This window comes from Ambystoma mexicanum, chromosome 5q, assembly GCF_040938575.1.
Source record: "Ambystoma mexicanum isolate Mex_15411 chromosome 5q, UKY_AmexF1_1, whole genome shotgun sequence".
NCBI classification, from domain to species: Eukaryota; Metazoa; Chordata; class Amphibia; order Caudata; family Ambystomatidae; genus Ambystoma; species Ambystoma mexicanum.
Window position 1 is genome coordinate 893,694,707 of NC_090933.1, and position 24,410 is coordinate 893,719,116.

General features: G+C 48.1%; 1 protein-coding gene across 1 annotated transcript in view; it reads right to left on the reverse strand.

The window, feature by feature from the left end:
• Positions 1-449: 449 nt before the first annotated feature.
• GDF6 (growth differentiation factor 6) overlaps positions 450-24,410 on the reverse strand; it is a 137,434-nt gene continuing 113,473 nt past the window's right edge. Inside the window, exon 2 of the mRNA XM_069621396.1 lies at positions 450-2,694. Coding sequence (XP_069477497.1) covers positions 1,826-2,694 — 869 coding nt within the window. The 3' untranslated portion in view covers positions 450-1,825. The remainder of the gene's footprint in view (positions 2,695-24,410) is intronic.

A 24,410-nucleotide genomic window follows, 5' to 3' on the forward strand; every position in this document is an offset into this window, starting at 1 on the left:
AATAATGACACTTGGGTGTAAACCAATGATGAAAACAAAAATCGAAGGTTTCTGGAACTATTTAATGGTGGCATCAATCACAGCCGACATGTGTTTCGACCCTCGGTCATCCTCAAGGCAACTCCTTCTGGTTGTTGGTATCCCTAAAAAAGCTGGTGCTTCAAAATGTGCACGCGTGTTTTCATCCTTTGGAATAGTCGCTCTTGTTCTCCACAACGCCTAGCAGTGCGAGCTGCAGATTTGGTTCCAGGGTATGTGAAAAAACACATGTACATTTTGAAGCACCAGTTTTTTTTAGGGATACCAACAACCAGAAGGAGTTGCCTTGAGGATGACCGAGGGTCGAAACACGCTTCGGCTGTGATTGATACCACTATTAAATAGTTTCAGAAACCTTCGATTTTTGTTTTGATCATTGGTTTACACACAAGTGTCATTATTGTAGAGTGGTGAAGCGCAAGCCGTCAGCATTAGCATATTTTCTGTACTATATATACACAGACATTTCAAATCCCTCCTAACAAACCTCGAACAAGAGAACTCTGCACCTGTAACATCCACGTGCATACTAGCACCACGGGTACACAAGACTCCCATCTGGGCACAAATGCCTCTATGCCCTCGACACACACCACCTAGAAACAATACCCGGCTACGACTGCGCGGCAGGCGTCAACACAGCAGCAAAGCTATCTTGCGTGACTATATCCCATTGCTAAACAGATGTGCGCATGCATGCATTGGTGAATAGAATGGAATATATAGACAAAGCTTGCACTGCATGCATATGCACGGATAGATTGATTGATAGCTAGACAAACACAGAGAGCTAGCCAGACAGACATAGATAGACACAGATAGATATAGTGCACACACAAAGATGAGTCCCATTCGCTCATCCTTGCGTGCCTGCTCCCTCCATGTTTACCCCCACCTCTCTCTCTCGCTGCGCGCGCACAGCATTTCCCCCTTGTTGCGTTAGTTGTTGAACACGTTCTCTTTTAATTGCTTTCATTTTTATAGGCCGAAAGCCCTCCGCTAAGACAGACGATAAATAGTAATACAATGGGCTGAGGGTCTTGACCTCCTGCCCCGCCGCTCGCAGCGCTGTCCGCCTGTGAGTCGCTGAAAGGGCCGGACCCAGCCACCCCTGGGACCTTCAGGGTGTGGGGGCTCAGTTTGAACAGGTGCCTGTCACTGCCTCCTGTGTACACTCCGAAAAACCAACACAGCCAGCAACATAATCCTGCTCTGTCCAGACAAGGCTCTGGTGACCTGATCTGAAGGGCACTGGTGCCATCGCACAAAGGGGGGAGCCTCGCCCCCATCCCCCACTCCCCAGCGCTGTGAGGGCATCCTTGGGCAAACGGAACATAACATCCACAAAGTAACTTATCAGGCGGTCGGATCAAGGCAGATAATGTGCGTGGCAGTGATCCTATCCAAAAGATCTCAGGGCGAAACGCTGCCAAAAGACTGCCCCCAAATCAGTGGCTTGGTGCACTTTATAGAGTCAGACTGGGGGGGACCAAATTCGAGTTATCAGACGAGTCTGTTTGATTTGCGGCCAACCGTGTTTTTAAAGCACTGCTGTCGACGTAGCTGGCGTGCACGTATTCTCTGTGCTCAAGGATGTGTTTCAGTGTCGTTGGCCACAGTCCACCCAGAAGCACACATCCTGGGTGTCTCCCCACTGGGCCAGGCGTCAGTGAGCCGGGCTCCAGTGTGTACCGTCTGCATTGCCTCAGAGAGGACCAGCCCGCTCCTGCCTTCACTTCATGTCGGCCTCCAGCCTCTCTGCCGTCCATGGCAAGCCTCCCCACTGCTACCTGCAGCCGCAGGACTCCACCACCATGTCCTCGTACTGCTTGTACACCACATTGTTGCCGGCATCGATGTAGAGGATGCTGATAGGGGTAAGCTTAGTGGGCACGCAGCAACTGGGCGGCGTGGAGCCAGGGTCCATGGAGTTCATGAGGGTCTGGATGATGGCATGGTTGGTGGGCTCCAGGTGGGAGCGGAGTGGGAAGTCGCACACGCCCTCACAGTGGTGGGCCTCGTACTCCAGGGGGGCTATGATCCAGTCATCCCAGCCCAGCTCCTTGAAGTTCACGTGCAGGGGTTTCTTACTGCAGCGTAGCCTGGACTTCCGGCCATGCCTCTTTCCATGCCGGCTGCTAAAGGCAGTCCTGCGCTTCCGGCGGGTCTTGAACTGCAGCCGGGTCTCCTTCTCCGAGTGCTGGGAGGAACTGGCCTGTTCCCTCATCTCGTGGTAGAGGTTCTTCCTCTTGGACTTGGTGAAGACCACGAGGAGCGCTTTCTCCTGCTGTGGTCGCCCCTTCCTAGCCAGCCCCAGTGCCCTGAGGTCCACTTCCCGGCCCAGGACGTTCCCAGAGAGTCGTAGCTCTAGACAAAGCTGCCTCCCGGCCCTCTTGGAGTTCTGGAGGCTCTGCCAGACATCAAACACCTCCCAGGCCGGGCTTCCGCTGTCCTGGAGGTCCAGAGTCCTGGAGTCCAGGAGAGTCCGAGACATACAGGGAGATAGCTGCAGGTGGTGCAGGCCCGGCCCGGGCATCTCTCCGGTGGTTCTGCGAAGGATCCTCAACTCGGCCCCCACCAGCTCCTCCTTGTCCGAGAGAGTTGATATATCAAAAACATACTTCTGTCTCCTGAAAGGATTGTGGGAGATATCATCTGCAAGACAAGAAGAACATAATTACTGTCAGTTTCACTGGAGGGTCTCCGAAAGACAACATCTACTGGCCAGATACTGATAGTGATAGTTGCAATAACAAAAGGACACAGCCTCCAACATTCTATTCCAACAGTCAACATGTGTCTTTTCAAAGTGATCAACTCTACACTTGACTGCTAAAACGAAGTAGACAATGGCTTCCAATTCCAGATAAACGTTATTTGGTTAAAGTGGAAGACCTAGAGAAAAGGAATGAAAGAAAGAAAGAAAGAAAGAAAGAAAGAAAGAAAGAAAGAAAGAAAGAAAGAAAGAAAGAAAGAAAGAAAGAAAGAAAGAAAGAAAGAAAAAGAAAGAAAGAGAAAGAAAGAAAGAAAAAGAAAGAAAGAAAGAAAGAAAGAAAGAGAAAGAAAGAAAGGAAAAGAAAGTAAGAAAGAAAGAGAAAGAAAGAAAAAGAAAGAAAGAAAGAAAGAGAGAGAGAGAGAGAGAGATCGGGATAAACTGAACGAGAAATACAGAAAAGGAAAATAGGAAAGAAACAAAGGAAACTAGAACTAGAATGGACCATCACAGGGAAAAAGAAAATGGGACAGAAAGACAAAAAGGAGAACAAGAAGCACGACAATAGAGATGGAGGGGCAGAATCAAGGGAATCCTAACTATTCTGAACTCTCCATGGGGTTACAAGCAACCTTCATTTATCTGTCAGCATACCCGACTGCCTTGAAATGTGTTCCCATTGTTAAATGATGGTAAATGACAGATCCTGCACACGCATTCCTTGTCCCTTTTAAAACCTTCTGTGGACACAGCACAGCATCACCTTGCATGAAGCACGAACAGCAAGCACACCGGATTCCCATGGCCTTTGCAGCCCGGGTAAACACACGCATTCCCAAAAGCCTGCGCTGCCCAGACCTCGGGGACGGCCGCCTCGGCCGGGCAGTGAACGCGTCGGTCCTGCGCCAGTTTGAGCTCATTTAGTAACTGCAGAGTGCAGTGTTCCTTCTAATACACACACGCAGGGCAGGGACAATTTCCCCAATAAAGAAAAGGCCTTTTCTGTGAGCAAAGGGGCGAGTCATTGGAGGTAACTGGGACCTGACGCGGGGACGCGTTTTCTGACCCAGGTCCCGGGCCGCATGAAATGCGGGACGATAGAGGGTCTGGGAGTTTAGGCGCGGGGTGGGGGAAAACGGCGCAAAAGCATAGCGAGGGGCGTCCAAACGGCCCCACAAGAAACAAAAGCCCAGGAAAGGGCAGGAAACAGCACCTGGGAAGGTGCGAAATATAACAGCCAGGGGTCAGGGGGGTAACCCGGCCACCCCCAAGAAGGAACAAAAGGCCGGGGGTGTATAAGTAAGCCAGGAAAAGGAGAGGCGGCACAAACCAGGTAAGAGCTCTCCTCTCTCGGGTAGGCTCTTAGTGCCTGGATAAGGGGAAGGAAAAATGTTTGCTCTTGCGGGCTCACACATTTTTCTACTTCTCTGATTTCATTCTAGACGCAGTGGCTACGGGTCGCCCAGTGGTGCCGGAGCAGGAGCGACCCAGAAGTACCAGCTGCGAACGAACAAAGTACCTTCGCCGTGGTCAAACGAGAAGCGTGGCTGACAGAATTCAGACGAGAAGGATGGCGGAAGGAAGAGCAAAAAGGGCCCAAGAATTCTCAGAATGGGCGAGAAAGGCAGAGAAGGAATATGGGGCACAATGGGTGCTGGAGATAATGCAGAAAGAAGAAAGGGCGAAGGCTATGTCACCTCTGCTGTTCATAGAGCACAGCAGCAGCGAAGGAGAAGACGAGGTACCGCAAGGACAGAAGAGGGGAAGAGCGGAGTCGAAGAGATCAGAGGAATGGACAGAGGCACCGACCAAGAGAAAGAAAAAAGATAAAAACAAAGGTACTGTGAATAATAATGTGGGGAATAAAATCGTAAAAATGTTAAAAAATTGCATCACGGTTTCGGGTAGGTCACCCAGAACTAATGGCAAGAAGAGTAGACGGGGAAGGGATCCAGGGAGGAGCAGCAGGGAGTTCCTCAACTGAAGCAAGCAGCGATGAAGAAGAAAGGGATCATCTAAGGGCTTGGGTAAAATGGAGAGGACTGGTGAGCAGGGAAAAACAGAGAGGGGCAGGGGGGGCAGGGGCAGAACCCAGGGAAACCCTAGTTCCGGCAACACAAAGGGCACCAGTAGTCCCGGTGCCGCAAGGGGCACCAATAATCCCGGCACCACAAAGTGCACCGGCAGGGCCAAACACAGTGGCAGGGGACACACCACCGGGGGCAGCACCGACGGTGGCAGCGGCAGAAAATGGGGGGCCACTCATGATGAAATATGGCAGGCCAACCATGGGTAAAGATGCACAGGGCAGGTCAATGAAATCAATGGCTTGGTACATAAATGACAAAGTAAAGGAAAAAATATGGAGGAAGGAATTGATCGACATATTTACATTGTTAGATTGTCAAAAGAGGGGGATGAATGTGGCCCCAGAGGACATGAAGGAGGACGAGAAAAGTTTACAAAAAAAGGGGCCAGTAGTAAGGAATTTTGACAACTGGATGTCGACCTTCACCATAATGTCTACAATTATATTACAAAAATTCCCGGAAGACGGGGTAGCATTAGTTGCATATCAACAGAGGGTGCTGAAGGTACACCAGCGTTTGGAGGTGACGCATGGCTGGAGTATGCTCACATATTCAGAAAGGAGATGGACTGCTTTCCGGATATGGGTTGGGATGAAGAAAACTTTAACCTCTACATATTTAATGTGCTAAAGGAGAAATGGGATTCCAAGGAGCGGAGCACAGGGGGGCAGCAGAGAAGGCAGTATTGGCAGAATGATTACAAAGCGGATTATAGATACAATAGCAGAAGGTACGAATCCAGCTATGACAGAAATAGAGACCAGAGTTCTCAGAGCAGAAGTTATGGGTCACAGAGAGGGTGGCAGAGCAGCCTGCCCCCGACAGCACGGGGGGGGCAGCGGGAGCACGGGGACAACACAAGCAGAACCAGGACGATGTCGGAGTTTCGAAAAGGGGGTACCCTGTAGCTGGGGATGGAAGTGCAAGTTTAGCCACAAGTGTGAGAGATGTAAGGGTGACCACAGCAGCGCCAAGTGCACAAGGGCCGTAGCTCCAAGTGGCAGAAGCGATGAGATGCAGAAATAAGAACTGGGGCGGGAAGGGGGCCACGCCGGTAAAAATTGAGAGGATGGAAAGGTGGCTCCAGAAATTCCCAGGCCAAGAAATGGCAGACCAGATCAGACAAGGCTTTAGAGAAGGTTTTACCATCCTGTTTACCGGGCAGGGAGCGCAAGACATTCCTAGGAATCTAAAGTCGGCAACCGAGAACAGAGATATAGTGACCAGTAAGATCAGGAAAGAGGTAGAACTGGGGAGGGTGGAGGGCCCCATTACGGCCTTACCATTCGAAGAATTTATATGCTCTCCGCTGGGGCTGGTGCCGAAAAAAGATGAAGGGGAATACAGGCTGATACACCACCTATCCTATCCCCCGGGGGCCTCGGTGAATGACGGCATCGCCCAGAGCGATGCAACAGTATCATATTCAGACTTCGAGGAGGCAGTCGAACTGGTCAGGAAAGCGGGAAAAGGGGCATGGATGGCAAAAGCAGACATTAAATCAGCATTCCGCCTGTTGCCAGTCAACAGCAGATCGCAAAGATGGTTATGTATGCATTGGGAGGGGGAATACTTCATCGACAAATGTCTCCCAATGGCGTGTGCCATCTCATGCGCATATTTTGAGAGGGTAAGTTCATTTTTGCAATCGGCGGTGACAGAAGACATGAGGGAGCCCATGATGGTACATTACCTGGACGATTTTTTATTCGTTGGGCCCAAAGGTTCAGAGCTATGCAGGGCAACCCTGGATACATTTGTGGAAATAACAAGCGAGTGGGGTTTTCCTCTGCGGAGGAGAAAACGATGGGCACAACGCAGATTATCCAATTCCTAGGAATAGAAATTGACTCAAACAAAGGAAGGTGTCGGATCCCGGAGGACAAGGTGACGGATCTGCTGAAGACAATAAAGGAACTACAAGGAAGAAACAAAGCGACAGTGAGAGAATTGCAAGCGTTGGCAGGAAAGCTGAACTTCGCAGGAAGAGTCATACCACAGGGGAGGGTGTTCCAGAGAAGTATTGAGCTGAAAACGAGAGGTGCTACAAAGGGGCTCCACAGAGTCAGGCTAGGGGGAGGAATCAAGAGAGATCTGGAAGTGTGGGCAGAATTTCTGAAATACATCAATGGGTCGGTGATATGACGCTCACCGGTGAACGAGGAAGGTAAAAGGGTGTTGTTCACTGATGCAGCAGGTGGCCTTGGTTTTGGTGCAATACTGGGGAAACAATGGTGTGCAGGCAAGTGGCCAAAAACATGGCAGGTGGCGGAATGGACAAAAAACATAACGCTGCTGGAGCTCTTCCCGATATGGGTCGAGTTATGCGCATGGGGGCAGAGCTAGGAAACAAGGAGTTGGCAGTATGGTCAGATAACATGGCGGTGGTGCACGTGTTAAACAAAGGAAATGCGTCATGCATAATAGTGTTGGAATTAATGAGGGCAATCACGCTGGAAAGCCTAAAAATTAATACATGCATAAAGGCGAGGCATATCGCTGGAGAACCAAATGTGGTGGCTGATGCAATCTGTCGCTTTCAGTGGGAGAAATTCAGGGAGCTGAGACCGGACGCTGACAAGGAAAGAACGCCCACGCCACGGAAGGCATGGGTCCCGTTGGAGGCACTGGAAAGGAAAGCATGGTTGGCCACAAGGTCGACTCAAAACAAGTGGAAGAAGAACGGAGAAAGGAAAGGGTCATTGACAAACTGACCAGGAACGCCCTAACGTACAAAACGGGTAAACAGTACGAAAAGCATGTAAAAGATGTGTTGGTGGAAACAGGTGGAAAAGAGGTGGAAAAATTTAAATTGAAAAAATGTGTGAATTTCTCGAAGGGGCATTTGCCAAAGGAAAAAAGAAAAAGCTGGTAAAAGATGTGTTGGTGGAAACAGGTGTAAAAGAGGTGAAAAAAATTCTATTGAAAAAATGGGTGAATTTCTCGAAGAGGCATTTGCCAAAGGGAAAAAGAAAAGCTGGTAAAAGATGTGTTGGGGGAAACAGGTGTAAAAGAGGTGGAAACATTTAAATTGAAAAAATTTGTGAATTTCTCGAAGGGGCATTTGCCAAAGGGAAAAAGAAAAGCTGGGCGGCGGCGCACCTAGCGCCGGTGGCAGATACCACAAAAGTGGCGGGCATACCGGACCCAACCGACAGCGCTAGAATAAAATATGCTTTGAGAGGATGGGCTAAATTAGAGGGGAAGGAACCAGATAACAGAAGGCCGGTGAGCTTTGGGAAGTTGATAATTCTGTTAAAAGTGTTGCGAGATACATGCAGCAGCACGGATGAAACCGCGCGGTTCAGGGCGCATTTTGCACTGGCATTTACGGGGCATTCAGGGTAGGGGAGCTGGTGGCCAGCAATACGGTGGCAGGAGACGGCCTGGCAAGGAGGGATGTTAGTATGGGAAACAAGGGGATGTCTATAATGCTAAAGAAAGCTAAAACAGACCAAACGGGGGAGAGCAATAGACCTCAATTGCATCAGAGAGAAGGACCACTGTCCCAGATGCATCACTCAAGAATTCCTAGACCTCCGACCAGAGGTCGACGGGCAGCTATTAATACATAGGGACGGCAGCGATTACATCCTGGTGGGGCCTCCCGGGGATGCATTGGGGGGACATTCACGACAGGCTGTCGACCTGATAGGTTTCAGGGACTCCCCCCGAGTACCTGGTTATACATCTCGGAGGGAACGACCTGGTGAGCACAAAAAGGGGTAAATTACAGAGGAACATTTGCGACTCGCTGCATAGCATAGCCCGCAGTTGGGGGAAAACCGAGATTTGTATGTCAGAAATAATACCAAGAAGGGTCTGGTATGGGCACAGAAGAGGCACACAATCGAAATAGCCAGAAAGAAACTGAATAAACCAGTAGAAAAGTACTACAAGAGCACAGGGCTGCACTTCATAAAACATGGTCTACACCGGAACAATCCGGACATGTTTCACCAGGATGGGGTGCACCTATCAAGGAAAGGGATGGGGATTTTTTCTGACAACATTTTTAGGGCACTCCAAGAACGGGGTTGTAGGTAGGGTGTTTTTGGGGGGGACCTGAACGGGCGTGAGGAACATCCGCTCAGGTGTGGCGGCATGTGCCCAGGAATGAAGGCCCAGGGATAACAAGGACTCAGGAGGAGCCTTGGGCAACTTCGGGACTGGACACAAGGTGCCCAAAAGCATATGGCAGTGTATTTATTTTGTTGTGTTGTATTTTCTGTAAGAAAATAAAATGCCTACGGCCTACAACTTTTCCATACACATAAGTTGTCTGTGATTTATTACTTAGGTAGGGATCTGGTAAGAGGAGCAAAGCGAGCCCACACTACACAGCCTATGACCCAGGCCCCGGGCCGCATGAAATGCGGGACGATAGAGGGTCTGGGAGTTTAGGTGCGGGGTGGGGGAAAACGGCGCGAAAGCGTAGGGAGGGGCGTTCGAACGGCGCCCCAAGAAACAAAAGCCCAGGAAAGGGCAGGAAACAGCACCTGGGAAGGTGCGAAATATAACAGTAATGGATCAGGGGGGTAACCCGGCCGCCCCCAAGAAGGAACAAAAGGCCAGGGGTGTATAAGTAAGCCAGGAAAAGGAGAGGCGGCACAAACCAGGTAAGAGCTCACCTCTCTCGGGTAGGATCTTAGTGCCTGGATAAGGGGAAGGAAAAACGTTTGCCACCCAACCCACCCTACAATAATAACGGAAGAAGAGGGGTGCAGGCAGGACCCGGTACGCCGAGTACTCTTTCGGTACACGGTCCAAAAAAGAAGGAGCAGGCAGAATTGAGGACGCTGAGTACTCTTTCGGTACACGGTCCATGAAAAGTAGGAGCAGGAAGAAGTGGGAACGCCAAGTACTCTTTCGGTACACAGTCCAAGACATGTCGTCGGTAGCATGTGCCCAGGAACGAAGGCCCAGGGATAACAAGGACTCAGGAGGAGCCTTGGGCAACTTCGGGACTAGACACAAGGTGCCCAAAAGCATATGGCAGTGTATTTATTTTGTTGTGTTTTATTTTCTGTAAGAAAATAAAATGCCTACGGCCTACAACTTTTCCATACACATAAGTTGTCTGTGATTTATTGCTTAGGTAGGGATCTGGTAAGAGGAGCAAAGCAAGCCCACACTACTCAGCCTATGACCCAGGCCCCGGGCCGCATGAAATGTGGGACGATAGAGGGTCTGGGAGTTTAGGCGCGGGGTGGGGGAAAACGGCGCAAAAGCGTAGGGAGGGGCGTCCGAACGGCACCACAAGAAACAAAAGCCCAGGAAAGGGCAGGAAACAGCACCTGGGAAGGTGAAAAATATAACAGCAAGAGGTCTGGGGGTAACCCGGCCGCCCCCAAGAAGGAACAAAAGGCCAGGGTTGTATAAGTAAGCCAGGAAAAGGAGAGGCGGCACAAACCAGGTAAGGGCTCACCTCTCTCGGGTAGGATCTTAGTGCCTGGATAAGGGGAAGGAAAAACGTTTGCCACCCAACCCACCCTACAATAATAACGGAAGAAGAGGGGTGCAGGCAGGAAACCGGTACGCCGAGTACTCTTTTGGTACACGGTCCATGAAAAGAAGGAGCAGGCAGAAGTGGGAACGCTGAGTACTCTTTCGGTACACAGTCCAAGACATGTCGTCATTGGCATGTGCCCAGGAACGAAGGCCCAGGGATAACAAGGACTCAGGAGGAGCCTTGGGCAACTTCGGGACTGGACACAAGGTGCCCAAAAGCATATGGCAGTGTATTTATTTTGTTGTGTTGTATTTTCTGTAAGAAAATAAAATGCCTACGGCCTACAACCTTTCCATACACATAAGTTGTCTGTGATTTATTGCTTAGGTAGGGATCTGGTAAGAGGAGCAAAGCAAGCCCACACTACTCAGCCTATGACCCAGGCCCCGGGCCGCATGAAATGCGGGACGATAGAGGGTCTGGGAGTTTAGGCGTGGGGTGGGGGAAAACGGCGCAAAAGCGTAGGGAGGAGCATCCGAACGGCGCCACAAGCAACAAAAGCCCAGGAAAGGGCAGGAAACAACACCTGGGAAGGGGCAAAATATAACAGCAAAGGGTCTGGGGGTAACCCGGCCGCCCCTAAGAAGGAACAAAAGGCCAGGGGTGTATAAGTAAGCCAGGAAAAGGAGAGGGGCCACAAACCAGGTAAGCGCTCACCTCTTTCGGGTAGGATGTTAGTGCCTGGATAAGGGGAAGGAAAAACATTTGACACCCAACCCACCCTACAATAATAACAGAAGAAGAGGGGTGCAGGCAGGAACCGGTACGCCGAGTACTCTTTCGGTACACGGTCCATGAAAAGAAGGAGCAGGCAGAAGTGGGAACACTGAGTACTCTTTCGGTACACAGTCCAAGACATGTCGTCATTGGCATGTGCCCAGGAACGAAGGCCCAGGGATAACAAGGACTCAGGAGGAGCCTTGGGCAACTTCGGGACTGGACACAAGGTGCCCAAAAGCATATGGCTGTGTATTTATTTTGTTGTGTTGTATTTTCTGTAAGAAAATAATATGCCTACGGCCTACAACTTTTCCATACACATAAGTTGTCTGTGATTTATTGCTTAGGTGGTGATCTGGTAAGAGAAGCAAAGTGAACCCACACTACTCAGCCTAAGGGATTGAGCTAAAAATCTGGCACTGATTTTCATTAAACCAAAAAGATTTCAGGGACCACGAGGACCTCTAGTTACAACACGTAGGACAGTCTGTGCTACTGCACCTTTTTTTTTATTTTTATATATTAGATGATACATGTTGGCAGGAGTCTCCAGTTACAGTCTGTTGTACTGCACCCATGCATATCAGATAATATGTGTTCGACAGGACCCTCAAGTCTGTGGTACTGTACCCTTGCCAGTCAAATGATACTAGTTGACCAGGAGCCCCCAGTTACATTCTGTGCTACTGCACCCTTGAATATCAGTGGATTTGTGTTGGACAGGAACCTCCAGTTACAGTCTGTGGCACTGCACCCTTGCACACTAGAGGATATACGTTGGACAGGGGCCTCAAGTGACAGTCTGTGCTAGTGCACCCTTGCATATCAGATGATACGAGTTGGACAGGAGCCTCCAGTTACAGTGTGTGGCACTGCACTCTTGCACATCAGATAATACGAGTTGGACAGGAGCCTCCAGTTACAGTGTGTGGCACTGCACCCTTGCACATCAGAGAAAACATCTACAGCCAAACCTGTTTTTCACAGAAATGTACCATGCCTATATGTATATTATGTGTATCCTAATGTATATTTACTCTATATGTGTTCCTCCCCGTGTGCCCGCTCCCTGTAACTAAGCTCCCTTCAAGTAACAGCGCCTCGATTCCCAAGGGCTGCTGTGTGCTATAAAAATGAAATAAATAAATAAATACATGATATGATAACTCATTTATAATGCGCCTGTACCAAGTGTTTCTAGGCGCAACAAGACAAGGGAGAAAAGACAAAGGGAGGACAAGACAAACAATCTTACTAGTCCTTATGTCATTCAGATCCAGCAAGTGCGAGAAGGAGAAGTGCAAGGGGAAAGGGAGGGGGTGAAGTGCAAGTGAGAGGTGAGGGGAAAACTGGGCAGCAATGCTCTGAGCAAGTGCAGCCAGGGCAGCGCCGCTCAGGGTGGTGCAAGTAGAACAAGGGACTGTAGGGTTACAGTTACAGGGCCTAAGTGCGTGGTAGGCCCGGAGGCAGTGTAAGGGTGACTGATCAAGAAAGAGCCTGGTACCCAGTGAGACTCTGAGGGTAGCCAAGAAACCAGTCGGTACAACAGACAGGTAGGTGATGTAGGTCAGCAGGGGTGGGAGAGAGCAAGCAGCGGAAAAGAGGAACGTTTGAGCTGCTTCCGGAACTTCAGGTGGTCCGGCTCAAGTTTGAGAGGGCCAGGGAGGCCATTCCAGAGTGAGGCACCTGCAGAGGCGAGAGATCTAACCCTCAGTTAGAGGAGATGGTAGAGATCAAGTGGGCCAAAGGTGGGCCACATGTTGGACAGGAGCCTCCAGTTACAGTCATCTGTGGTACTGCACCCTTGCATGTCAGATGATACGTATTGGACAGGAGCCTCCAGTTACAATCTGTGGCACTGCACCCTTGCATATCAGATTATACTTTTGGAAAGAGACTCAGAGTTACAGTCTGTGCTACTGAACCCTTGCCTATCAAATGATATTTGTTGTTACATGACCCTCCAGTTATAGGCTTTGCTACTGCACCCTTGTTTATAAAATGAGCCTTGTTATACAGGAACCTCTGACTACAGACTGAGGTGTAGGGTATTTACTCTGGAACAAGTTGCCAACTTAGATCATACTGTCACCCTCCATCCTACACTTCAGGATGGAACGGAATTCGATTATCTTCGAAGAACGTCTCACCAATCACTGATCTTTCCGCTGAAGCCTACTCCTCCTCTACCATAATTACCCGACCCATTCTAGCTACCTCTGCTAGCCCTGCATCCTCCCTGTAACACCTAGGTTTGCCCTGTATACAGCACTCCATTGTTTCGTGTCTAGGTTTGTGATTTATTAAACCAATACATCCATACATTCATACACATATGAAACCCCTAGTCTATATTTCTGTCTCTGATTGGAACATTCATGGTTGCATGCCATGACACAGTTTGTGGATGTGTCCCAGTTTTACATGCGCTATGTTCCATTTGCATACCCCATTACCAGCAATGCAATTCGGCTGAGGGTGGTAGATGGACCTCGCAGCCGGGGTGGACCTCAAGCAACAATGGACTCTGGAACAGAGATGGTCCTTGGGGTAGAGACTAGCCTTATGGCAGGGATGGGCCACAGGTTGGGGATGGAGCTAAGGCAAGACCTGATCTTGGAGCAGGGACAGACCTAGTTAGGGCAGGGATGTGCTTCATAGCAGGGATTTTGCTATTAATCTAGCAAGCGTATTGATGGCCTGTTTTGAGGAAGAGCACATTTACCCTTTGAATAATCCAATCTTCAGGAATGTGGACATTTGAAAATGATACATTGATCATATTTTGGTCAGGAAAACAAAAATGTAAGAATGCCTCCATATAAGGCTACTTTACATTACATTACATTTGGCATGGTAACCTAGAAAGTTTCAAGGATTTATTTGGACTGGCTCAATACTCAAGTAGAATCTCGGGTGTACGTTTCAGGAAAGAATAAAATCAGCATTCCAGGAGGGTTGGTCAGGGTCTTATGAGTCTTGGGAAAGAAAGAGCTGGTCTTTTTGAAAGATTTTTTCCATATCAGGTAGTACTTCCTCTACATATGCCAGATGTCTGGGGGTTACTACAAGCTTACCCGTTCAGCTACCCGGCCCCAACAACCCCTCCCCCCCAGTAACAAATGGAGGACTCAGCCAAGGGCAAGTTAGATTTGTCATTTTTTACACAAACTGACAGGGATCATACAGTACATTTGAAAATTCCCAGGCTCACCACTCCCAAGCCCGTGTCGGGCCCTTTTGTTGTCCCTTTTCGTCACAACATGGGCCCTTCCCCGAAAAACGTATCAGTCTTTTTGGCTGGGTGATTAGAGTGGTATCCCTTATGGATAAGCCCTATAGATCTTAGTTGATTGGTCCTTGCATGTCAGGTGGCTTGACCCTTCCCCTATTACATTGGTGCAGGATCACAGGATTACCATTGGCCCTTGCCCCCTGCTATCCACCCCTGGATTTCAGTCCCCTGATTGGCCAGAACTAGTCTGCCCAAGCCTGGGGCCCAGCTCTGTTCTCAGTGCTCTGTGCACCCCTTCAAGGTGACGAGAATGACTATGTTGTACCAATGTAACTGTGAGCAATACTACTTTTGCTGGGGAGAGTGCTCTTAACGTTGCAACGTTGTTAACAAGTCCATGTTTCACTTCATGTCTGTGTTGCTGGGAACGGTTTGTCTTCCCACAGCGGGTGAATGACCATTATCTAGCCCGGCTGCATCACGTGGTTGAGGACCATGAAATCGAGCCCTTCTGTTCTGCAATTTATGAAGATTTATTCTGTTTTTCTGCAGATGGCCCATTGTACTTTTAGGTTTGGAATGTGTTGCTTGTCTCTGACATTGGCTGCGAGCCCTGGCCTGCTGTGCATCCTGGTTCTGCTTTCCCTCATCTCTCATCCTGCAGCTTGTGGCCTCATGTAATCCTCCTTATGCTTATACTATGATTTGTACATATCTCTACTGTACTATGTTTCCCATAGGATAGTTGTATTTGGTCCTTCCAGGCTCCTTATGTGATCATGTAGTTCCATAGGGTTAGTTGCCATAAGCATCTGCAAGCCTGCTCTGCATCTCTTCGTTGCCTTGCATTCAGCGTTTCTGCCCTTAGCTAATGGGAAAACTAATAACGCTTTTGACAGTATATATGTATGTGTTCTATCTACAGAACTGTGTAAGCATGTTCTTTGTGTGTTCACGTGTATGTTTGTGTAACTTCGTGCATGACTGCAAGTGTGCTTCGTGACTAACGTTGCTATGATGTTAGTCACAGTGGTTTCTCGGCATTAGCCAACATCATCCATTGAGGCATTTAGGTCCATGACTAATGTTGATTGGATGAGGTGTGACTGGCTGTCTAAGAGAATATCGTTCCGCATACATGGATGTCACTTACCCTCCTGGGGGCTGTCTGAATAGTCAGTGGCTTTGTGCTTTTTTGACTCTTTAGGACATCATGTTCATGGGGATGACGAGGGGCATTCCAGGGGCCCTCTCTTCAGTCCCCCCTCTGGTCGACTTGTTGACCAAACCTCCATACTTCACCACTCTTGCTTTTGGTGTCCATATCTTTGTTACGCCTCCAAGATGTCCATAATCAATTGCATGGTCATTGAAACTCCAGGTTATATAACTGCAGTCCCCTTCCAGGTTGCACCATACCTATTTCCCCCAGTATCTGTTGTTGTCAAAGGGATTGTTGAATGTTATCATCTGAGACAGAAACAGTGGACACTCCTTTATCCTTGCACTCAGGTTATTTATTTCTTCTAATATCTTGTCCTTTTCTTCTTCCATGTTCACATCCACTAACACTTTCATCCCTATTCTCTTCTCATCAGGTTTGCAACACTGTGGAATGCATATCTTGACCACACACAGTCCTACTAGTACTAGTATTAGTGCTCCTAGTAATACTTTCAGTCCATCTGCTAACCATGCCGGCATCCACAACCATATGTATGACAACCAGCTCTGGTCTTTTCCTGTTCCTTCAGCTTCCTCCTCCATTTTGGCATGCATTTTCGATAACCTTGTCCCTGCTTCTGTCAGTGTGCCATTCTCTGCATCATTTACAGGCACGAACGTGCAATAGGAACTCCCGATCTTGGCGCAAACTCCTCCTTCCATTGCGGTGAGGAGATTTAGAACATATCTGTTCTGTAGTGCCATTAACCTTACTGCTCGGAGCGCTTCTTTTATCGCATTGAAGCCATTTACTGTAGAGTTTATCATCTGCATCAGCTCCCACCTTGTTATCTACAACCATTTTGCGTTTCTATATGTCTTTACGGCTGGAACTACTGATGGGAAAAACATCTCTGTCCTACTGAACAACCTGTGGTACATTGCCTAGTAATGTTTCTGGTGAGAAATAGTGGTCTCTTTTCACTCAGCTCACTTCTACTGACTGTTTCTTTCTTCCCTTATTGATCTCTCCTTTCTTTTATTAGTGTCCACCTTAGGGAAGTCGTCTATTTTCACATCCTTCTGTGGCCCTGCTAGTGCTGACAAATTGATGTGCACCAGCGAGCAAACTCCTCCCCATTTGTGTGGTAGCTTCTTGTATGCCTTGGATCCACATGCCCAATAATGATCCATTAATACTGCTGTGCCAACCTTCATTGCTGGATTCTTTTCTTTGTACCTACACTCTGTGTTTTGTCCAACCTTTACTGCAGTGTCATTTTGATAACATAATGCTGGTTTCTTCAGTGGTACTATGGGCATTGGTCCTACTTCATTGTCCACCCAGGTCAGTAACTTGGTACTCACATCCCATTCTTTCAGGCACTTGTCATTTCATACATATAATGTGTTACCGGTGCTTGTACTAGGGTGTGTGCCCTGCCACCTACTACTCCCTCTTTCTATCTCTCTGCTGTGTATACTTGGCCATACACGAGCATTTGTTGTCTTTCCCAACATCCTAGTTCTCCTCCTATTTCCTTGACCCCCCTCTTCAGGCAGGGTAATTCCTACAACATTATTGTTCTTGTCTCTCCTTTCTGTGGCTCTTCAGTTATGTAATGTATAGCCTGGTCTAATTTACAGTAATTGTTCATCATATCAAGGGTCTTTATATAACTGTCTTCATAGGGGAATGTTGCCTTGTACGTCCATCTCAATGTTGCCGTTTTCCCTTGCAATCTTCCTCGGGTTGGTACCATGGATAGGTACATAAGGCATTGGGCTCTTGCTGCTGGTATTTCAGTTGCTATACATGTTCTGGAGGCACTCATGGCATAGGGGATTAGTGAGCAGACATAGCAGTGGTTTCTTTGTCTACTTTGGTCATGTGTTTGTACCACATGTTGTTAGACACTTGAGCAGTGTCAGTGAGATATAGTTCCACCCCTCCTATGTCTGTATCAGCACTGCACTTACCGCTCCTTACTGTGTTCACAGTGCTCCCCTGTCCACCTGACATGGTCGTCCCACCTGCTGAAGTTGGGGCAATGTTAGTAGAGGCTACAGCGGTAGCACTAGATACAAGGGATATTTGGCAAAAAATGACAGCAACATAAGAGACAAGAGACAAGACAAGATGAGCACTTTTTTAATAACTGTCTCCATTACCTATGCTGCTTGGATTCTGGTGCAGCTTGAAGATATCAGTTGCCCGTCTGAAATGCGCAAAAATGGGTGCTATAGGATTAGTATTGTATTAATTCAAGCCCCGCGGACCATGTAGTCAGCCATGGCAAAAATGAATATTTGTTCGCACAGAGCTTTAAATCTAGGGTCATGGAATACTGCAACAACAGAGGGATTTTCTCTTTCTAGTTGTGGGTAAACCTGGGCCAGATATGCTTTGAAGACATTGAAATACAAATTAGGGTGACACCTCCGAGTTCTGTTGGATCTTCTAACAAATAGGACAAATTGGCCTTGGAATGTTTCAGGATGGGGCACAGTGGGAAGCATGGAAGAAATGCAATAAAACAGTCACACTTTCATGATGAATGTGTGCGGAAAGAAAAATAACAAACAGACAGTGTGCCCTCACTCTGGATGTGTAGGAAGTCCTAGCCCTAACTATGCTGCCAGTGAGCGAGTAACCATTGGGTTCCTCTGCTCAGCGGTGCTGATTCCAGAGTGTTGTTTTGCTCTTCCTGTTGCTGATCATTGGCCCTGTCGATGTCAGTGCTAAGAGAGGCCACTGCTTTGTAGGGCTTTATGACACAGAGGTGATTCCAAGTGGTCTTCCCAACTAATGTGACTGTTCTCTCAGTCACAAATTCTACTACATGTGGGCCTGTAAACCGTGGGGCATCCCACGCCAGGAAAAGTTTCTCAGGAGAACTCTATCACCTGGATAAAAGAGTGGCTGCTTGAGTAAATCCTCGTTGAAGTCAGTGCTGTCATTCTCTTCACCGGCTTCAGGCCTCTCCTGTTGTTTTTGAAGCTGGCGAGAAATAAATGAGGCACTAGCAATCAAGGAAGTTGTATACTCATACATTTCCTGACCAAATACATCAGACATATTTTCAGCATCCTTTATTGCCCTAGTGGGAGGAACAATGGGAAGTCACAGGCGCCATCCTGTCACCACTTCATGTGGGGTTAAATGGTGGTCAGACCCGGGCTTATTGCGCAGTGCAAACAAGGCTAGAGGAAGGCATTGTAGCATGTTTTTATTCAGGGTCTCCTTAATCCCTAACACTGGAGCTGTGCATATTGCTTCCTTCAGTTCGTTAAATGCCTGCCATTTCTGTTGTCCATTGTAATGTCCTCTCTCCTTTTTGTGCTTCCTTCATGCGCTCAGTAAGGGCCCATTTAGGTACTGCAATTGAATACCCATGCCCTGCAATAATTACATAGTCCTAAAACCTGCTGCACCTCTCTGACTGTTCCACAACAGGTTTTGCTGTCTTGCGCATTGCTTCTGCCCTCTCTGGTGTCACTCGTCTGCCATTTTGGAATATCATCTGTCCAATGTATAACACCTTTGCCTGGCAATATTGTAGCTTGGCTTTGTCTACTTTGTACCCCTTTTCTGTGAGTACTGTCAACATGTGTACTGAGTAATTTCTACACTGTTCTTCGGTCGTGCCGCAAATTCATGTCATCTACGTACTGTAGGACCGTGCTCTCCATCTCTACGTTGCCTAAGTCCATTTGGAGTAACCTGTTGAATATAGAAGGTGATTCACAGTACCCTTGAGGAAGTCTTGTATGTTTCCACTTCTTATTTCTATATAGAAATTAAGTTAAGTCCTGTGAGTCTGGGAATAAGGGTATAGAGAAGAATGCATTCTTCAAATCTATGACCGTGAAGTAGGCAGCTTCCGTGGGGATACTACCCAAAATTGTCACCGGATTCGGCACTAAAGGATATTTTGCTTCTACAATATGGTTAAGAGGGCGTACGTCCTGTATAAAATGCCGTTACCCCCTGTCGCCTTTTTGACAGGGTACACAGCAGGTTGCATGGTGATTCTGATGTCACAAGGATGTCCTGCTTCACTAGTGCTGAAATGGTCTCATAGATACCTTCGCCTGCCTTTTTTGAAAGTGAGTATTGATTAACTCATGGTAAAATGGCTCCTGGCTTCAGTTTTATCTTCACTGCTCCTATCCCCTTAAGAAGTCCCACCTCATAGGGGCTTGTGGTCCATAATATGCTGGGAACCTTTGCCAAATACTCCTTGAGAAAGGTCGGTAGTGCTTTCAGGGCCATCTCCATTCTCTGTGGTACCTCTCTGTTATGTATCCTCAACCAATGTGTGATGCTCATTTGGAACACAATCTTGTGATCTGATCTATCGTCTTTGAATAGTTCTTCGTCTTTGATTGTATACTTCTGCTGTGGTGATCACTGCTCGCCATGGTCGCCCTGTGTCATCTGTCCCATGCACTGCTATCCAGTCATCCCCCACGGTCACTTCCTATAATTCTAGTGGCACTATTGTCCCTTCCTTCACATCTAATGGGATCTCTAATCTGAATAAGTGCTCATTTGGTAGGAGCCACATTTTCCCCTGAATCCCTGGAGGCCATGCAATTATTATTTTAGTCCCATACTGAAAACAGCTCCTTGTCTACTGGCAACCCCTCTGTACACTTTTTTTGACAATAGCCTTGAATGATTTCTCTCACATTTAGAAGGTGTACCCCTGGAACACACTATCCCCTTGTCAGTAAATTAATGTTGAGGCTGCTAATGATGTCTCTCCCCAGTATGTTTACAGATGTCTGTTGAGAATAAAGTAGGGGTAAAGATAGACCATGCTCGCCTATAGAAAGTGCAATAACTTCTGTAAAAGGAACCACTTCTGTTGCCCCAGAGAATCCTTGAGCATTCATGGCATCGCCTGACATACTATGTTTCCCTTCCTGGATGCAGAATTTAGTCGCCCCTGTGTCTACAGGAAAGGAAAAAGTTTTGTCACCTATCATCGCCCCTATACATGGTTCCTCCGCTGGGTTGGGTGTGATCAATAGGATGGAACACGTCAAGTCCATCTGTGGGCTGTCTTATTGAGGCTATAATGCGATTCTGTTCCCTAAAAATTGGTTGCCCCTGCTTCAGTGACAGCCTCCCCAGTTTCCTAATTGGAGTCGTCATCATTGAGTCAGTGCATGCCACTGTCCAGTCGTTTGGTTGTGTGCTGTTCTGCATCTGCAGCATTTGCTGTGGAGTGAATGTATGTTGTGTGTTACCCTGCATCTGTGGCATCTGTGATGCCTGTGAATACTGCTGCATAGTTGCTTGCATTTGTGGGGCCTGTTTCATGGGCTGGTGTGTGTGTGGGTTTGTGTTTGGTGTCTGTTCTTGGTGTTGTGCTTTGTACTATGCATATAATTAACACTGTTCCCCTTGGTATGCTGGCCGGTATTGCATTTCCCCATTTTGCGGTGTCCCTACCCTGCTTCTGCATACCATCGAGACATGCCCTATCTGTCCACATACCCAACACTGGGGTGGTTCACTTCCTTGCCTCTGAAACCCCCCAGGAGCCACTTCTGGGCCCCCCTGCATTGGTTGCCCATATCCTCGAAACACCCTGGAAATCCCCCTTGGTTCTGCTGCATATGATGCCTGTACCTGCATCCCCTTGGTGGACTGCTCTTACTTGGAACCATGCTGTGCATCCACCACCCCATGAACCCCCCCCATGGGCAGTGGTGCATACTGTGTCTGTGGTGCCCCTTGTCCACCCAGTGCTTGTTAATATTGCCCCTTTCATGACGTATTTAGATAGCTTCTTCTGTACTAACTTTGCCTCCTCCAGCTTCCTTTCCTCATTCTTTTTCCTTGCATTCTCTTGCATTAACCTACAGTAATGTACTATCATGAGTTGTATTTCTGACCAAGTCTTTGCTTCCATACCCACCAACCTCTTAAATTGCCTTTGCACCTGTTCTGGCAACCCGTGGCATAGGATATGATAGAATAATGCCACTGTTTTGTCTCACGGTTCTCACGTTTCAAGGCACCAAATCTCTTGAATCATCTGAATATAGTGTAAGGGATCTTCGTCTTCCCCGATTTTGCGTGCCATGATCACACTGATGTTTGATGTGTCTGGGTACTGTGTCCGTAGAGCTTGCCATACGGACGCTCGGCAATAAGCGAATGGTAAGCCATCATGCAACATGTCCTGGGTGTTACTCCTGGGTACCCCACCCTTTTCCATACATCATCAGCGGCTTCCCCGAGGATCACCACTAGTAACCCCTTTATGTCTCCTACTGCGAATTTCTGTCGATCTGTCATCCTTTCCATTTCATATATCCATATCGCGCACCCGCGGTTAATGAGGGTAGCCTACATCTCAGGTTTTCCTTGTCTATATGCTTCCATGGTATGTACTGAGGCCGACCTGCTCCCTTTTCCAGTCGGGGCAACTGTGTAATCCCAATCTCCTTGTTTGCCCCTCGTGTCAGCCTGATCTGCCTATCTGGTCTCTCAGCATCTTGAATGTCAGTGGATGCCTTCACCGGCTCTACCTTCTTTCATCCTGGAAGGTCCCTAAGCCTCTGTACGTATAGGATTAGGTTATCCATACTGCGCAATGCGTCCCTGGACTCTCGTAATCTATTGTCCTTGTCCACCCTAGATCCCCTGTGTCCTTTCCTACTTCACATGTCAGGCTTCTATCTGTGCTTCTCCCCATAGATCAACCCCTGGGTCGCCCTCTTCCCTCGTCCTGACTTCCTTCTGCGTCCCAGTCTGAGTCGGTGTCCCCCATGTCACTGTCAAAATCGTCTGCGAAGCTTAGCCTCCTTGAGGTCATGTCCTCCCTTAGCTTCCCTTCAAAGTCAATCAAGTTCCCACTACCCCTTCTCCCGGAGGACCCCACGTCTGTCCTGTCCGATGGTGTAGCAGTCCTTTCCTGTGTGGTGCCACTCTCTTGCTCCATTCACCTACCTCCTCCCACTTTGTCATCTATTATGGCCATTTCCAACTTTGTCCTCATGTCTCTCACTGCGTGCTCTTCCTCATTCTTGCATTTGCACTTCTTTACAAGTTGCTCTATTTCCCACTTTCTCCGTTCCCTTCTTACTAAAACTTGCCTTTCCTTCTCGTCTTCCTCCCTTCGCCTCTCTAACTCTTCGAAATCCCTCCACCTTATCATATTTCGCTGCTCCCGCTAGTTCTCTTCCTCCATTTGCTTGTCTCTTTGCACTCTTTTGTGTCCCTCCTCTTCTTCCTTGTCGTTCTTTCTACTTCTTCCATTATCAACGCCCAGTCTCGCGCTTTGCTGCTCCCCTTACGGTCCTCTATTTTGTTACTCGCCCATGCTGATTCTCGCATTGTCTTTCCATCAAATTTCACAAGTATCTGCCCTCCTACCAATTCGTTCAATGCTATGCTGTCTAGCCCCTCCTTAGTGTTTGTCTGGATCTTGCTGCATGCTCCCCTCCCACCATCTGTCTGTCCAATGGCTTTAGCTCCTTTATAGGGTATAGCCCCTGTGCTTCTGCTGCAGGCCCTTCTTTTTTGTACTCAGGAGGAGGTGGGGGAGTGGTGGGCAGAGGGCACTGTGCTCAGTGTCTCTTGCTGGCTCAGCATCCATTGACACCTTGCTACTCCCCTCTCCTTCTCCTGGAACATTTTCCAGAGTTCGAATATCGGCATGCGACTGGACAACTTATTTCCCTTATAGGTGTCTTGTATGTGTGTCTGTAATGGTTTCTGCAAATTTTTGGATAAACTTCTGCATTGTGGCTATGGCTTAGTCAATTTATCGTCTGTGCTTTTTGTCCATTCCGTGCTATATTTACAAATCTTGGCCTTATATCGCGGAAGGGCCTTACATAAGTTCTGTAGGGGCATATCCCCCAGCACTTCCCTTGATACATTGCCTTATACTTACTTGACCTTAAATCAAGGCTTTCAATACTCCCATTATTATACAGGCGCAATGAACACTTGCAACTCAATATTGTTTTTAATTTCTCAAATACCAGTTCTCGACAATTCTTCTCGAGCCTCTCTGGCTCCCAAAACAACCTGTCAGGCGTGCTCCGTGCACCGCCCTTCTACAACTCTCTGCCTCCTCAGGCACACCCACCAATGTCACGCATGCGCCTACCATCCACCGCCACTGAACAACCTCCTCTGTCTGTTTTAAGTTCTCAACACCTACCTCTGTAACTCCTTGTGCTCTCCAAGACCTGTGCACAGACCTGATGGGTGACGTCACCACTTCCCTAACCAAGGAAGTGCTAGAGATCACTTACAATGCTCACAATGCTAATGTCCTGTTACACACACATTTTTGCAACCCCAACATAAACCCACTGCTGTCTTCCTGCCTCCTAACAGGGGATACCAACATTTCTCATGTTCGATCTGTACCAACAGCGTCGCCTTGTAGATAAAACTCCTCCGCGAGACTTAACCAGTAGGACACTTTTCCGCAATCTAGGCTAGCTCCCTTTTCTAAGCCTTTATACCGGGATACCATCATCGGCGACATGAACAAGTACCAAATGCACTATCACAGAATGTGTATATTGGATAAAAGATGGCCTTGGGCATCATCATCACCATTGCTGGCACTCAAGACCAGATGGTAAGGAGTGCTGTGAAGTGTGAGAGGAAGAGGCTACATGGAAGGATGAAGTCAAAGTGGGTGCGTTGATTCACATCAAATCAGCTGTAGTGGGATCGAGGAAAGGGAGAAGGAGAGGCTACAAGAAGATGTGGTGAAGTCAAAGCAGACAAGTTTTACATAGTGGAGACCAGAGTAGGAGCAAAGGGGATAAAGTTCCCAGGAGAGAAGAAAGGATTGTGCCAAAAGCCTGTGAGGGGAGAAGGTAGAGGTGAGTAGAACAAGAAGAGAGAGAGAAAGAGATAGAGAGAGAGAGAGAGAGAGAGTGAGAGAGAGA